Genomic DNA, 16,893 nt, shown 5'->3' with positions numbered 1-16,893 from the left:
CCCCCCCCCGAAAAAAAAAAAAAGCTAGCGATGGACGCTGGTGGCTCACACCTGTAATCCTAACTACCCAGAAGGCCGAGGTTTGAGGATCACAGTTCAAAGCCAGCTCAGACAGAAAAGTCCCTGAAACTCTTTCTTCAGCTAACCACAAAAAGCTGGAAGTGGTAGAGCTTGTTTGAAACCTTGAGCATAAAAGCTCAGGCACAGAACCCAGACTCAGAGTTCGAGCCCCAGGGCCAGCAAAAAGAAAAAAGAAAAGAAAACCAGTGGGCTGGGGGAATGGGTTAGCAGTAGACCATGTACTTACTAGCATGCACTAGGCCCTGAACTCCATCCTTAACACATAGACAAACAAAAGTGGGCATGTTCTAGGGCAGATATTAGGAGGAACCTTCCAGGAATGTTGCCCCAGGCTAGCTTAGCAGCTCAGGTTCTGCCCTGATCCTGTGAAACTGGGGAATGACTTGTCTGGGGACCTCGGGCCAAGGTGTTGCATAGCTCCTCCCCCCTTTGCTTAACTAAGTAGAATGGGGGCAGCTGCAAGGAGGACGGGAGGCCTAACCATCTGTGGTCAGACCAGGCGAGCCTTTCCTTACGCCACTGGCTGGTTCCTGGCATAATGGCTGGTTTGGAGCTGCCAGTGTGAGATCCCCAGCTTAGAGCTGGGGAGCAATGTGCAGTAGACACCTTCACGCAAGACTTCCCTATCAGTAGCGCACTGTACAGATAACAGTGAAACGTGGGCGACTGTGAGGAGGGGGGGCTCTCTGCGTCAGCACTGCAGCACTGGTTTCCTTGAGTTTGGGGTTGACGGCTGTGTGTTGAGCCCCGGGCCTGGGTGCCACCAAGCCACACTGCACCCCTGGCCCTTTTGCTTGTTGTTTTTTTGACAGTGCTGGGATTTGAACTCAAGGCCTGGCCTCACAGTTGTTAGGATAGCACTCATCACCTTGCCATGTCTTCAACTCCTTTTTGCTTTGGTTATTTTTCGCATAGGGCTTTGCTTTCTGTCCAGGCCAGCCTGAACTGTGCTCTGCCTAGTTATGCTTCCTCTGTAGCTGAGAGGCACACACTTCTAAGCCCAGCTTTTTTTGTTTTTTTTCCCTAGTCCTGGAGCTTGAATTCTGGGCCTGGGCACTGTCCCTGAGAGTTTGCTCGTGGCTAGCACTCTACCACTTGGCCCACAGTGCCACTTCTGGCCTTTTTTGTTTATGTGATACTAAGAAATTGAACCCAGGGCTTCATCCTGATAGGCAAGCACTCTACCACTCAGCCACATTCCCAGCCGTATGCCCAGCTTTTATTGGTTGAGATGGGGTCTGGTGAACTTTTGCCTTGGCTGGCTTCAAAATGCAGGCCTCCCAATCACCACCTCTTGAGTAGCTGGGACTGTAGGTACAAGCCACCATACCCAACTCAGACAGGATCCCACTAACTTTGCCACCCCAGGCTAGCCTTGAACTCCTAACCCCCCTGTCTCTGCCTTCTGAGTTGCTGGAATTATAGGCATGTATCACTACTCCCATAAGACTTTTTTTTGGGGGGGGGCCTGAACTCTGGGCCTGGGCTCTGTCCCTCAGCTCTTCAGCTCAAGGCTAGCGCTCTACCACTTGAGCCACAGCACCACTTCTGGCTTTTTTTTTCTGCTTATGTGGTGCTGAGGAATCGAACCCAGGGCCTCAAACATGCAAGGCAAGTGCTCTACCACTGAGCCACCTTCCCAGCCCCCCATAAGACTTTTTTAATAGTATCTTCCTTCCATAGCCAGCTCACAAAATTCCTAAAAATGCAAGTCCTGCTGCCCTTCAGGAGGCTGTATGACCTGGGCCAGTTGACAAGCCTGAGCTGCGGCCTCCCCACCGGTCGGGGGCCTACCCAGCAGCCCATTGTCATCTGGCCAGGGACACAGAATGTTCTGGCTGAGGCAGGCACGGCGGCCTCACTGTGCCCGCGGGAGGTGCTGGGCTGGGTGTCAGGGCTGAACAGGCCTCCTGTTTGTTGTTAGGCCCCATGGATTGGGAGGGACTGCGTGGAGCCTGGCTCCAGCTGGAATTCTCTCTGGCTACACTCTCCCTCTGGAGGGTTGCCCTCCAGAGGCTCACTGAGTTAGGGGTGCAGTATGCTTCTGTGCCCTGGTGCGTTCTTGGGGCACCAGGCTAGTTTCCTGTGCCTGGAGCACAGATGGTTTCTGGGAGCAGTGAGCGCCACTTCTGGCCACGCACTTGTCTATGTGGTGCCCACAGCACGTGTGGGGGCAGGTCTGCTCAGATCCCTGTTGGGCAGTGGGTCCGTGGAAGTGAGAGAGGCTGAGCAGCTTGCCCAAAGGCACACAGCTGCCAGGATGAAACAGCGGACCGAAGCAGGCTTGTGCGCATGCTGCTGTACGCCCACAGCACCCACAGGCGGCAGGTGCCGTCCATCTGCTCATTAGTGATGGGGAAACTAAGGCAGAGAGCTACAACTAGTGTGTCCCAAGGACTGTGGTGTAATGGCTGGAACCCGGCCTGTGAGCACTGACCTGATCTCCTGTCCTGCAGGCACAGGGAGCCTGGCCGCCGCGGTGGAGACAGCCTCAGGCCGCCAGGCCCTGGTGGTGGGCAAGCCCAGCCCCTACATGTTTGAGTGCATCACGGAGCACGTCCCCATGGACCCCGCCCGCACGCTCATGGTGGGGGATCGCCTGGAGACCGACATCCTCTTCGGCCACCGCTGCGGCATGACCACCGTGCTCACACTCACGGGCGTCTCACGCCTGGAGGAGGCCCAGGCCTACCTAGCGGCTGGCCAGCACGACCTGGTGCCCCATTACTATGTGGAGAGCATCGCGGACTTGATGGACGGGCTGGGGGACTGAGCCCACTGACCTGTCGCGCTCCCTCCCGCCCCCTGAGCCCCCTAGACAGACGCGGGGCTCATGCCTTGTGAACCACGTTCTATGCCGTGGGTGCCCTGGCCTGTCTCTTCACCTTGGTGGGGTTGGGACCCAGGGGCGGTTTGCCCTGACAGTGGCTGGGCCCTGCTGTTCCAAGGCTCCCCTGGCCTGACCCAACCAGGTGGCCTTATTTGCTGCCCTGTCCCCTGCCCTCTGCGAAAAATGGGCCCTGGTGCCCACCGAAGGTTCCCTGACCCTGAACACTTGATTTCCTCCCTGTCTCTAGGTCCCCCGGGAGCCCTGCCACCACCAGGGGGCCCTCCAGCTCCGGCTGGCCAGTCGGAGGTCTGGGTAGCTACAGCCATTGTCTTAGGAAACCAAAGGAGGACGAGTGACAGACAGTGAGTCCCTGCCATCAGTCCCGAGAGGAGCAGTGACCCCCGCCTGTCCTCAGTGCACCAATCAGAAGCCAAGCTATGGCCCTCCTTGCATGTCCGAGGACCTGGGGACACCGAGTAACCACCCACTGGTCTCTTAGACCCCCTGTAGAACAGTGTGGAAGTCCGGGAGACGGTGGCTCCTTGGCAGTCTGCAATTGGCTGCACAGGCCAAGGAGTCCAGATTTCAGTAAATAAATATGGGGCTGAGTATGAAGACACTCCTCCACAAAGCTTGGGGACCTCGGGGCTGCTGTGGAGAGCTCCATCCCTCTATGGCCCCTGTCCAGTGTTGACAGTGGCCACAGCTGGGCAGGCGGTCTGCCCCCCCCCCAGCCCCTGCGTCAGTGTTGTGTCACCTTCCCCAAGCCCATGTCCAGCTATTTATTTATTTATTATGTGCCAGTAGGTGGGGGCTGGGCCCTCCCACTCCCTCTCCCGGTTGTAACCAGTCCTTAATAAAGTGCCCGTGGGAGTGTGTGTCTGCTCCAGTCCGTGGCCCCAGGGGAGACTGCTGTCCCCAGTGCTGCCTTCACCGCCCGCTGCCCGTCATCCCATTTCTGGACTTCAAGGGCGCAGAGCTGACCGAGCTGCTCTTAACGCACCGCTGAGCCCTCATCGGCCAATCTGTTTCAGCCCATCGAACACTAGTGAGGCCAGCGCCAGGGGTTCATGCCTGTAAGCCTAGCTACTCCAAGAAGCTGAAATCAGGCTCACAGTTCAAAACCAGCCCAAGCCCTGAGTTCAAGCACCAGTACCAGCACACACATAAAAGCAAAAGCCAGTGAGCCAGCAGTCGGGTCAGGAGGGACATAAAGGATTGGGACTAGCTCGGTGGTTGAGAGCTGGCCCAGCACTATAAGAAACTGGCTACGGGGCTGGGGAGGTGGCTCAGTGGCAGAGCGCTTGCCTAGCATGCCTGAGGCCCTGGGTTCGATTCCTCAGCACCACATGAGCAGAAAAAGCCGGAAGTGGCGCTGTGGCTCAAGTGGTAGAGCGCTAGCCTTGAGCTGAAGAGCTGAGGGACAGCGCCCAGGTCCAGAGTTCAGGCCCCACAACCGGACCCAAAAAAAAAAAAAGAAACAATGGCTACGCACATTTACCCAGAATACACAGCTGGTCAGTAACTGACATTGAGCCAACTCCAGGAGGCTGTGGCTCCCCCTGGAAACTGGGCAGGAGAATGCAGGCTAGGGTTCTACCTGTGGGATCAGATGCAGTGGCCACACCCAAGGAGCTGCTGCTCAGCTTCCTGGTGCTAAACATGTGTAGGCCACTGTGTCATCTCTGAGGCATCCCAGAGGAGAGGCCCGCCAGCCTGAGGGCAGAGGCTGTGTACAGTGCACTCTAGGCAATGATTGCAAAGGGCCCGCTTGCATTTCAGGCTCCTTCCTGCTTCAGAGTCCCGGAGGTCTTGTCTAGCCCGTCCACAGGGGGTCGGAGATTCTAGCAGCCCTAACTCCCTCGTGAAGCTAGAGAGAAGTGCCTGCCTGTGACAGACTCCGTGCCGCCTGCAGAGGTCTAGCAAGTGGCCTGGCACTTCTCAGGGCTTTGTGCTGGGCCCCCCAGCCCCCCAGGGCAGATTCTCACTGGAGTGGCTTGAGTCAAATGCCCAAAGGGTCAGGCGGCAGTGCTGGTCCCAACAGTGGCAGTGTGAGTCACTGACCTGTGCTGGAGATGTGGGACACTCCTGCCCACTGTCCATTGAGAACTTACCATTTGGGGTGTGTGTGTGTGTGTGTGTGCCCGTGTGTGCCCGTGCGCGCGCACGCGCATGTGTGTCCCAGTACTGGGACCTGAACTCTGCCTTATACTCTTCCCTTCACCTCTTCGCTCAGGGCTGGTATTCTACTACTTAACCCCTGGGTCTGTTTCCAGCTTTTTGGTGGCTAGTTGGAGGTAAGAGTCTCATGGACTTTTTGCCTGTGCTGGCTTTGAACTGAGACCCTCAGATCTGAGCTTCCTGAAGGGGGTTACAGGCATGAGGTATCACTGCCTCACTGTCCTGGTCGTTCTTGACATAGGATCTTGTTTTTTGTCTGGACCAGCCTATTTTATGCTTCCTATGGCTGGGTGGCAGGTGTGTGTCACCAGACCCGCCTGCTGGCTGAGAAGGGACCGGGAGGACACCCTAGGCTGGTCTGGAATCAGCCCCCTGATCTCAGCCTCTCCAGTAGCTAGGATTACAGGCGTGAGCCACTGGCGCCAGGCAGGACACAGATCTGAGGTGATTTCTTTGAAGTACTGGATGAATCTACCACAGGAACTCTAGCTCCAGAGTCTTGCCAACTGAAAGCTTTCCTTCCTTTTAAAAGCAGTTGAGGTTTCTAGTTACTTGATATGTGGACTTCCAGCACATCATAGAAAACAAGGATATACCCACATCCCAAACTAAGGATACATTCATTAAGCTGGGCACCAGTGACACGCCTGTAATCCTAGCTACTCCGGATGCTGAGATTTGAGGACTGTGGTTTGAAGCCAGCCCAGACAGGAAAGTATGAGATGGTTAATCTCCAGTTTAACCACCAAAAAGCCAGAAGTGGATCTGTGGCTCAAATGCTAGGATGGCATCCTTGAGTGAAAAAGCCAAGTGAAAGCACCCTGGCCCTGAGTTCAAGTCAAAGTGCTGGCACACAAGAAAGGAAAAAAAGATTTGTTCTCAACAGTTGCTTCTTGAAATGCTTATGGGATCATGAGCTGGACACTGGTAGCTACTGAGGAGGCTGAGATCTGAGGATCACGGTTCAAAGCCAGCCCTGGCAGCAAAGTCTGTGAAACTCATCTCCAATTAACCATCAGAAACTGGAAGTGGAGCTGTGGCTCAAAGTAGCAGAGTGTTAGCCTTGAGCAAGGGAGTTCAGGGATAGCACCCAGGCCCCATGTTCAAGCCCTGTAACCAACAAGCACATGAGGGATCATGGATGGGAAGTGAGGTGTGGTCATTGAGGACTTGTTCTTTTTTGTGTCGGTACTGGGGCTTGAACTCAGGGCCTGGGTACTCCCATTTGTCTTTTTCATTCAAGCCTGCACTATATCCCTGAAGGCACACCTCCACTTCTGGCCTTTTGGGAATGTGGCTTATTTGATAGAGAGCTTGCCCTGCATGCTTGAAGCCCTGAGTTCGATTCCTCAGAACCACATAAACAGAAAAGGCTGAAAGTGGTGCTGGGGCTCAAGTGGTACAGTGCTAGCCTTGAGCGAAGGGACAATGCCCAGACCCTAAGTTCAAGTCCCGGGACTGGCAAAACAAAAACGAACCAAAGTCACAAACTTTCCTGTCTTGGTTGGCTTTGAACCATAGTCCTCAAGATCTCAGCCTCCTGATTGGCTAGGATTACAGGCATGAGCCACTAGTGCCCCAAAAATGGGTGTTTTAGTTTAAAGGCAGGTGATGGAAGGTACACAGGCATCTAGTGTCACTTTGTACCCCCCCCCAGCCCTGGGGCTTGAACTCAGGGCCTCGGCACTGTCCCTGAGCTGCTTCTGTTCAAGGCTAGCACTCTACCACTTGGGCCACAGCACCACTTCTGGATTTTTCTATTTATGTGGTACTGAGGAATCAGACCTGGGCTTCCTAGATGCTAGGCAAGCACTCTACCACTGAGCACGTCCCAGCCCATTTCATGCATTGTTTGAGAACTGGCCAATGCTGCTTCTCTTAGTTTTTGTATTACATAGCATTTCCCCCCTCAAAGTTCAGACTGGGAAGTATAGCTCAGGAGGCAGAGTACTTGCTAGGAAAATGGAGGCCCTGACCCACCCCCAGTACTGCTGGGTGGGTAGAAGGAATCAGACTACAGTTTGTTTTGAGCAAGTCACTCCTGACTGCCCTGTGTCCCGCTGTCAGCTCTTCTATCAAAGCTGTGTGATTGTCGTGAATACTGTAATCCATACCCATTTGATTCTCCAGCTACTGCACACAACACATTTCAAGTTTCTGGGTTGTTCTGAGGCTGTCTCAGGCCATGTTGCCATCACTCAGAACTGTCTTTACCTCTCTATGCACAATTGAGAATAAGCCATCTCCAAACTGAGTTCAAGTAGCTCATGGCTGTTCTGTACCCAGACTGTCCTTCAGAATGTAGTAGCACAATCATCTTCAGGGCTAGATGAAGCCTGCACAGAGCAACCTGTGGAAATAGATTCTCTCTAGATTATCTCTCTCTCTCTCTCTCTCTGTTTCTTTCTGTCTGTCCCTGTCTGTCTCTTTCTGTCTCTGTCTCTCTGTCTCTGTCTCTCTCTCTCTCTTTTAAGGTCTTGAACTTGGGGCCTCATGCTCTTGTTTGGCTGGCACTTTACCATGTGAGCCAGATCTCCACCCTCTTCTCTGAGCACCCTCTTCTCTCACTATATAGCTCAGGCTGGCCTTGAACTCAAGATCTTCCTGCCTCAGCCTCCCAAGGGCCAGGATTACATGTGTGTCTCACCAACCTAGCCATCTACTCTTTTTTGTTTGTTGGTTGTGGGGCCTGAACTCTGGGCCTGGGCGCTGTCCCTCAGCAATTCAGCTCAAGGCTAGAGCTCTACCACTTGAGCCACAGCACCACTTCTGGCTTTTATGGCTTATGTGGTGCTGAGGAATCGAACCCAGGGCCTCATGCATGCAAGGCAAACACTCTACCACTGAGCCACCTTCTTAGCCCATTCTACTTACTTTTGAAGGAAATTTGCTTTGGGTATTACTTGGTTCTCAGGATCTAACTTAGAGCTTGCTGGTCTCTAGGAATACTTGCAAACACTTTCAAAGAAAAACCCAACCTACAAAACTGTTTTCAAATATAATGAATTTTTAAAATATAATTTTATTGTTGTTATTAAGGTGTTGTACAGACAGGTTACAAATTCCTTAAGTCAAATACCGAGTACAATTCTTGGACAATGTCCCCCTTTCGTTTACTTTCCCCTAGTTTCTCTTCTGTCCCTGCTCACAAGTTCCAAAAGCAATGAATTTTTATAACTAGCAAGTTAATATTCCAATACTTTTGAACACACAAAACATTAATTTCAGCTTTGCAGTTTAAGTGTTTCAGAGCCAATACTTTTTTTTTTTTTTTTGCCAGTAATAGGGTTGGAACTCAGGGCCTCATACTTGCTTGGCTGGCATTCTACCACCAGCCACACCTCAAGCCCTGTTTTTTTTTTTTTGCTGGTTATTTTGGAGCCAATAACACTTGGTCTTCAGGTCTCAAAATAATCTCTAAGCTTTTTTAAAAAAAAAAATTCTTACTAGGCTGGGAAGGTGGCTCAGTGGTAGAGCGCTTGCCTTGCATGCATGAGGCCCTGGGTTCAATTCCTCAGCACCACATAAGCAGAAAAAAAAAAGCCAGAAGGGTGCTGTGGCTCAAGTGGTAGAGTGCTAGCCTTGAGCTGAAGAGCTGAGGGACAGTGCCCAGGCCCAGAGTTCAGGACCCACAAAAAAATTCTTACTGGGCTGGGAAGGTGGCATAGTGGTGAAGTGCTTGCCTAGCATGCATGAAGCTCGAGCTTGATTCCCCAGTATCACACAAAACAGAAAAAATGTCAGGCACCGGTGGCTCATGCCTGTAATCCTTGCTACTCAGAAGGCTGAGATCTGAGGATCACGGTTCAAAGCCAAACTGGGCAGGAAAGTCCGTGAAACTCTTATCTCCAATAAACCACCAGAAAACTGAAGTGGTACTGTAGATCAAGTGGTAGAGTGCTAGCCTTGAACTGAAGAACTGAGGGACTGTGCCCAGGCCCAGAGTTCAAGCACCATGACTGACAAAAATAAAAAAAGCTGGAAGTGGCTCTGTGGCTCAAGTGGTAGAGTTCTAGCCTTGAGCAAAAGAAGCTCAGGGACAGTGCCCAGGCCCTGAGTTAAAGCCCCAGGACTGGCAGCAAAAAACAAAACAAAACAAAACTTACTAGGATTACAGGCCACACCTTATAAGTAAGAAAAAAAAAAAATCAAGGCACCCCGCTGGGCACAGGGCCTGACAGATAAGTGGGCGCCACTTCTGAGAGGCCCTGATGACCTGCCTGCCATCACCCCCAAACCACAGTTCCTGCTGGAATCTGGAGAGTCTCCTCAACACAGCTGAAGCAATGGGGTAAGTGGGGAGCAGAGTGGGAAGAGGCACACCAGGCAGAGGGGTTGCCAAAGCCCCTCCCCCCCAGAAAGGCACACGGCCGTCACCCACTCAGTCTTCTTGTACACCAAGTCTATTCTGCCCTGTACTCCCCTGCAGGGTTTCACCCCTCCACTTCCTGTTTGTAAAAGGGAAAACTGAGGCAAGCAAGAGGCCCGACTTGCCAGGATGCCCTGGAGAGGAGGGCAGCAGACTTGAAGGTCTCTAGTTCCCAGTGAGGGCCTTTCTGTGCACATGGCCGCTATGCCAGGTGCTCAACTGCCAGCCTAGGCCTGGGTCTGTGCAGGAGTGTCATACCACAGCCCCCCAGCCCCTCCATGCAGGTCTCTGTCCAAAGTCCCCTCCCATTCCTGATGCTGCAGAGGGAGACACACTAGGGAGAGGCAAGGAGGCGGCTGGGCTGGGCCCCATCCAACCCTTCAGATGACTGAGGTTTGGGGAGGCCCCACCACAGGAAAAAGTGAAGCCCCAGCGGCTGGTTCCCCAGGCAGCCGCTTGGTCAGAGAGGAGGAGCGGGGGCTGGAGAGCAGCCCAGACCCACTCGGGCTGGCCAAGCGCCCTGCACCCTCCTGCTCTCCCCCATTCCCTCACCAGCTCTGGAAGCAGAAGATGCTGGGAGTGGGAAGGGAGCTGGGCCGCGGCGGGGAGGCCGGGCCTCCAGATGGGAGTCACTCCTAGGCCCCCATCTTCCTCCCTCTCTAGGGCTGGCAGTGAAATTTCAGAATGGGGGACAGCCGTTCAGAACAAGAGGTTCCCTGGACAACTTCCCTAACATGTCGTTCCTTGCCCAGTGCCCCCTAGGCCCCTCTCTTCACCTGGCTTCTGACTGTGAGCTGAGAACCTCTGTAGCCCACCCTCAACTCCACTGCTATAGTGATCTTCTCTCCAGTCCACATCTGGCCTGAACATGACACCCGCCATACCTTCTATGGCTCCCAGCTTCGTCAGATGAAGCAGTGTCCAAGCTCTCCACCAGGCTGGTGAGGCCCTTCGCCACCCGGGCACTGCGGCCTCTCCAGCCTCCCCCTTTCTCTTTTCCTCCCTGTTTCCCAGGCCAGTGCCTTCTTATCTCTGGGCCTGTGCCAAGGCTGGCACGGCCAGGCAGGCCCTTCTTAAATCCAATCCTTCCAGACCCTCTCTCCCAGCAGGCTCCAGGCTGCCTCCAGGCTTGCTGGTGACTCCCGGGGATACAGTGCTATTTCATAATTAGGTTCAAGGTCAGATTCTACCCCAAGTGCAGGCTCTGCATCTTTGAACCCTTCTTGAGTCCAGCTCAGGGCCAGGCACATAGTAGGTGATGGATAGATAGGGGTGGGGGGAGGAAGAAGGTTGTGCTTGGCCTCACAAAGACAGATGTGGAAGAGTGAGGTTCAGGATGCACACAGAGCAGGGACCCCAGCCCTAGGGTGGTGGCTATCCGGCAGGGTGCACCCTCTCAGAGTGGTCACAGGCTGTCAGGCTGGGGCTTTATGAGAATCCAACAGGCCCTTCTGTGGGGGAGAAGCCGGCGGGGCAGAGCCAAGGCCAGCAGCCTCCGGCCTGGCACCCAGCCCAGTCTTTCTTTAGCCCTAGTGAACAGCACGAGCTAGCGGCTGAATCTTCACTTCCTGGGGAGCCCCGGGTGGGGCAGGGCTTTGAGGCAATGGGTCCTGGCCCTCTGCAGAGGCCCACAGCGGGACCACGCCCTGGCCCTGCCAGGCGCAGCATCTCCTGCCCCAGTGCAGATTCCCTGAAGAGCTGGGGGACTCCCCTCAAGCTATCTTCTCTGGGGCCCCCCAGGGCTCTGCCTCCTGGCCCCAGGCCTTCCCTCCTCCCCTAACTCTTGGGCCTAGCTCATCCTTAAAGTATTTTCCATTCGCTTCCCCCAGTCTCTGCCACAGCACCGGTTTTTTTTTTTTTTTTGGTGGGGGGGGGTAATAAAGGAGGGGAACAGAAGGTGGAGCGTGGGTCCTGGGGGAGTAACCACCCTAGGAGGGCTCAGGGCTCTGGTTGGTCACCTCTGCTCCAGACCCCGCCCCTATCCCTATCCTCACTTGCGATTGGCTCGGCTCCCAGGGGGCGGGGCTCACCGGTCCGGTCCAGTTAAAAGGGTGGGAGCGGCCGCGGGCCCACCTCGGTGGAGTCTCCGGACAGCTGGTGCCGCACCGCCCGTGAGCATCTTGGCCTCAGTCATGGCTTGTGTGAGTGTGGGGACCCCCACTTGAAGGTCTAGGGGTCCGAACAGTGAGGTCAGAAGGGGTCGGAGGGACAGTTCAGGAACGGGTTGCCGGGCCCAGCTGTGTGGCTGGGGACACGTGCCTTCTCTCTTCCCATCTGTAAAGTGGGGACTGAGCTTTCTCTGGCTGAAGAATTTTCTGGATTCCTTCAAGGTCTGACAGCAGAGTTGTTTCTGCCAAGGTCCGACTTTCTGAAATTCTGCGGCTCTTGAGAAGAGACCGTGGGAAGGGTGTGGCCCTGGGGGACACCCTTCGGCCCTAGCCACTGTCCCTCCCCTCCCCTGGACATTCTGGAGAGCCTCCTCTCCCCTCCCCCCTGCAGCTGTCTCCAGTCACCGGGCCAGGGCCGTGTCACCCTCTGCTCCAGAGAGCTCTGAAAGTTGCCTGGACGTGGTCAGGTTGCCTGGAGGCTGCCTGGGTTAAAGGGTAGAGGGCAGTTTGTTTGGTGGAGGCTGAGAGAATACCCCAAGGCTCAGCTGGAGGTGGGAGGGAGACTGGTAAGGGAGATAGAGGAAGTAACAATCTTCCACGGCCCCCCTTCCTTCCTCCCCTAGGAAAGGGTTCAAGTTTCTGGCAGAAGGAACCAATCACACCAGTTAACTCCTACCCAGCCATCCCCGTAGGATCCCATGGCTGGCAGAGTCCAGCAGTATGCTGGGTGCTGCTCTGTCCAGCCACCTTGTCTGCAACCCTGACCTCTGGCTGCTCTCTCTTCTGCAGAGTGGCCTGGCCAGGTTCCTTCCGGTGTCCAGCTGTTGGGCCTCTGTAGAAGAGGCTTGGAGGGCCTGGGACCCTGACCCTGCAGTCCCAGGAGGCTTGCTCTGCCCTGGAGTGGCAGAGCCCTCTCCTCCTCTATCAGGACCCATTCCCAGCCTGATCCTCTCCATCCTCTCCATCTGCTAAAAGAGGCAACAGGGCGTGGCACCCCAGGCCTCTACATCTGGGGCCCCAAGCCCATGGCGAAACTCCAGCGGTGCTTAACCCTGGACCACATAAAGAATCAGAGGCCCAGGATGGGAAGGACCCCCATTCCCACCCCTACTCACCCCAGAGCCCTGCCGACAGCCGAGGCCAGGCCTTCCTCACCCAGCTGGGCGGGTTTTGTCTTGCAGGGTCTGGTCGCCAGCAACCTGAATCTCAAACCTGGAGAGTGCCTCCGCGTGCGGGGCGAGGTGGCCCCAGATGCCAAGAGGTGAGGGGTCCAGGCAGGGTGTGCCTGGGGGCCAGGGGCGGGGCTCAGAGGCCAAGGGTCCCAACTGGGCCGCTAGGCTGGGCGTGGCCGGCCTGAGCCCACTGCTCCCGAGCCCTGAGGGGGTTAATGCCAGCTGCAGAGGCTGCATTTTCTGGGAGGGTGAGTCACTTCCTCCCTGGGTCTGGACGCCCCCGCCATTGTCATCCCCCTGCCCTACTGAGCCTCTTAAACTAAACCAGCTGCAGCCCCCGTGGGCTGCCTTGGCTTCCCCCTCCTCTCCTGGGTGGGGCCTGCTCCTGTAAGAGCGGGAAAGAGCATGCCAGCCACGGCTCTCCTAGGAGCCCTCCTCCTGAACTGCACCCTCAGTCTTTTATCATTCATTCAACCAGCTGGCACGTTCTCTAGCTGCAGTGTGACCTTGGCCAGGTTGCCCGACAGCACAGAGCCTCCGTTCCTTAATCAATAAAGCAAAAGGGAAGCCGCAAGGCAGAGGATGGTGGCAATGCCAGGCCAGCAGCTCATTAAGAGCTGCCCTCCCTCTCCCAAACCTTCTGAGTTTGGTATTGCTATTATTAACAATGATTAGGCTCTGTGCCAGTGGCTCATGTCTGTAATCCTGACTACTCAGGAGGCTGAGATTTGAGGATCTTAGTTCCAAGCTAAACCTAGGAGACTCATGTCCAACTAGCCACCAAAAATCTGGATATAGAGCTTTGGCTCAAGTGGTAGAGTGGCCTTGAGTGAAAAAGCTAAGCAAGGCCCTGAGTTCAGGCCCCAGCACACGTGTGCACGCGCTCACACACATTTTTAGCTCTATTATTCACTCATTGGACAATAATTGAACATCTACTGTGTGTCCTACTCAAACTGGCCACCAGGGGTTCCCAGATAGATAGTGAGGCAGACAAAATACTCCCCCTATCCCCCTCCTGGGAATCCTGGTTGACCAATGGGGGCTTGGATACAAAGTAACGTCTTAGAGACTAGGCTGTCGTCAGCACAGCAAGACCCTGCCATGTAGCTGAGGAACTCGAGGCCCAGGGAGGGGCAAGGGTTATCTCGAGGCCACACAGCAAGGTGACAGCCCAGAACTAAGAATCCTGGTTTCTGGTCTCCTTTTGGCCTGATCCCAGCGAGCTGCATTACCGGTGTTCTGCGTGGCAGCCTGGGGCGCTCGTGGAGGGGAGTGGGGTACAGCCCATCTATGTGGTCCCAAGCGCACCTGTCACTCCCCTAGCTTTGTGCTGAACCTGGGCAAAGACAGCAACAACCTCTGCCTGCACTTCAACCCTCGCTTCAACGCCCACGGGGACGCCAACACCATCGTGTGCAACAGCAAGGACGGCGGGGCCTGGGGGGCCGAGCAAAGAGAGCCCGCCTTCCCCTTCCAACCCGGGAGCACAGTGGAGGTGGGCGGGGCTTGGGTGATGGGCGGGGCTTGGAAACCAGCAGCCGGAACCCAGCGGGGTGGGCGGGGCCTGGGGGGCCGAGCAACGAGAGCCCGCCTTCCCCTTCCAACCCGGGAGCACAGTGGAGGTAGGCGGGGCTTGGGTGATGGGCGGGGCTTGGAAACCAGCAGCCGGAACCCAGCGGGGTGGGCGGGGCTTGATGCCAAGCAACCGGAGCCCGCCTCCTCTTCCAGCTCGAGTACAGCGGGGGGGGGGGGGTAGGCGGGGCTTGGGGCCCAGCACCCGGGATGGGCGGGGCCTGGGGCCAAGCAACGAGAGCCCGCCTTCCCAGGCCCGCCGAGAACTCAGCGGGAGGGGGGGAGGGCGGAGCAGAACAAGCCTTAAAGGGCCAGAGTCCTAGGCCCCACCCCACCATTCTTTTGCACCTGGCTCATGTGGTCCCGGGGAGCATCAGTCCCTCTGGCCAGCGGGATAAACCGATCTTTGTGGGGATCAACAGAGTTCGGGAGGGCCCAGCTCAGCGTCTCTCTCCACCCTTCAGGTGTGCATCTCCTTCGACCAGACTGACCTGACCATCAAGCTGCCAGATGGACATGAATTCAAATTCCCCAACCGGCTCAACATGGAGGCCATCAACTACATGGCAGCCGATGGTGACTTCAAGATCAAGTGTGTGGCCTTTGAGTGACACCACGCGGCCCCTGGCCCCTAATAAAGGCAGCTGCCTCTACTCCTGAACCAGCGTCCTCTGTGTGTGTGTGTGTGTCTCGCACATGCAGGAGGACAGGAGGGGCCCAGGACAGGAGGGGCCCACACACAGGTCTGGCCCTTCCCTTCCTTCCATTCATCCCTCCCCCAACCCCCCCCCTTGTCTTCTGGGTAAGAATGAGTGCCTGGATACAGGGAAGACCAGGAAGGTGGAGGGGAGGACAAGCTGGCCTCTCATTTGCCTGAAGAAGAGCTGGCTAGGTCTGGGGTTAGCCTGAATCGGGGACACAGCTCTGCCATCCCAGCTACTCAGGAGGCTGAGGCCGGACAGCTTGAGCCCAGGAGTTTAGGGCCAACCAGGGCAATACAGCAAGACCTCCCCTCAGGAGAAAAAAAAAAAAATCTGTAGTCAAATGAGGAGCTGCAGCTGTGTGGCCTTGGGCTCATTAACTGACCTCTCTGAACCCCACCTCAGTTTCTTTTCTGTTTTTCCTTTCCTTCCGTATCAGAGATTGAACTGAGTCTCATAATTACTAGGCAAGTGCTCTACCATCTGAGTCACATTCCCAGCAGCTCTTTGGGTTTCAGTGTGTTTTCCAGATAGGGTGTCGTGCTAACATTGGCTAGGTTGGGCTTGGATGAAGATCCTCCTCCGTCCTCTGCCTCCTGATAGCCAGGATTACAGAATGAACCACTACACCTGGCAACCCTGTTTATTCATTAATAATGGTTAGAAGACACATAATCCACCCAAAGCTTGTTGTAGAGATTAAATCAGATGGTCCATGAACATCTGGGGCCACTGGCTTCCCATCCTTCCTGTACTGCATTTGGGGATGTCCTTACTGAAGTCTGAAGTGAGGGAGATGGTGCTCTATTGAGGGAACTAGGCTGGAAGCTTTGGACTCTGGCTGTGAACAGGTTCTCCACCCCAACAATGGAAATGCAGGCCTGAGTGATGTCTCTGGCACCCAATTGCTCCCGCATCTGTGGTAGGAGGAGCTGAGGGGGGATGACTACTTGGGCTCCTGGGATCCAAAGTACACAGAGGACCTAAAGGGAGAGGCTGGCCAGCTTAAGTCCCAGTCTTGATGCTCCCAGAGTCCCCTCTTCCTGGAGAACAGACACAGGCACTGAGGCTGAGATGGGCCTCTGGGACTCCCTGATCCCTGGCTTCATTTCCCTCAGGACCCGGACAGGCTCTGCTCCTTGGAGGCCAGTGCCCAGCCCTGCCCCTCACCCCTCAAACATGCTGGCCAAACGCATAGGCAGAAGATGGGGTAGCCTGTTGGCTGCTGGCTCTCCCCCTTTCCCTGTCCCCCAGTTAGGGTCAGATTTTCCAGAGCCCCTGATGCCTCCGTGGCTGGCCATCAGCTGTAGGAAGTGAGTCCTTCCTGGAGACCTCAAATCAGAACATCACTGGGCCCCTCAAAAACTCCAGGGCACAGTCTCCAGAGGCTAGAAAAGGGGGGATGGGGAGGACATGGGAGAGGATCTCTCTACCTCTAGCCTCAGTTCTCATCCATAAAGTGGGAGTCGTTTTAGATGGCTGACCCCCTGGGGTCCCAATTCTATGAAAGGAGGATGGAGCACACAGCCAGGTCTGGAGCTCCCATGTGTCACACCTAATCTCCAGGTGGTTCTGGGGCTCCCAAATGACCACCCAGGGAGAACGCTTAGAAAGTCTGGCTGTGGAAGATCGCCCTCTGCTGGACATCAGAGAAACTGTTCCTCGCCTTCACACACCATTGTACAGACAGCAGGGACTCCAAGCCCCAGCTCCATTGCCCAGTGATGTTAGACAACATCTCTGAACCTCAGTTTCCTCAATTATCAAATTGAGTAAACCAGTTACTGCTGGTATGTAAGGTAGTGATAATCAGCCAAGATATGGGTAGAAACAAACACTCCCTAGCCAGGCACTAGTAGCTCATGCCTGTAATCCT

At 55.3% G+C, this 16,893-nt stretch overlaps 2 protein-coding genes across 2 annotated transcripts in view; both read left to right on the top strand.

The window, feature by feature from the left end:
• Window positions 1-3,788, top strand: part of Pdxp (pyridoxal (pyridoxine, vitamin B6) phosphatase) — a 7,479-nt gene extending 3,691 nt beyond the window's left edge. Inside the window, exon 2 of the mRNA XM_013024801.1 lies at window positions 2,452-3,788. Coding sequence (XP_012880255.1) covers window positions 2,452-2,854 — 403 coding nt within the window. The 3' untranslated portion in view covers window positions 2,855-3,788. The remainder of the gene's footprint in view (window positions 1-2,451) is intronic.
• Window positions 3,789-11,499: 7,711 nt separating this feature from the next.
• Lgals1 (lectin, galactoside-binding, soluble, 1) lies at window positions 11,500-14,977 on the top strand. Its single transcript, XM_013024962.1, has 4 exons — window positions 11,500-11,602; window positions 12,751-12,830; window positions 14,068-14,239; window positions 14,781-14,977. The coding sequence occupies exons 1-4, from the start codon at window positions 11,594-11,596 to the stop codon at window positions 14,925-14,927; spliced, it is 408 nt and encodes a 135-aa protein (XP_012880416.1). The 5' UTR covers window positions 11,500-11,593; the 3' UTR covers window positions 14,928-14,977.
• Window positions 14,978-16,893: the final 1,916 nt, after the last annotated feature.

Source organism: Dipodomys ordii, unplaced genomic scaffold (assembly GCF_000151885.1).
Source record: "Dipodomys ordii isolate 6190 unplaced genomic scaffold, Dord_2.0 Scaffold79, whole genome shotgun sequence".
NCBI lineage: Eukaryota > Metazoa > Chordata > Mammalia > Rodentia > Heteromyidae > Dipodomys > Dipodomys ordii.
Note: the sequence above shows the minus strand (reverse complement) of the source record. Positions and strands in the feature narration are given on the sequence as shown.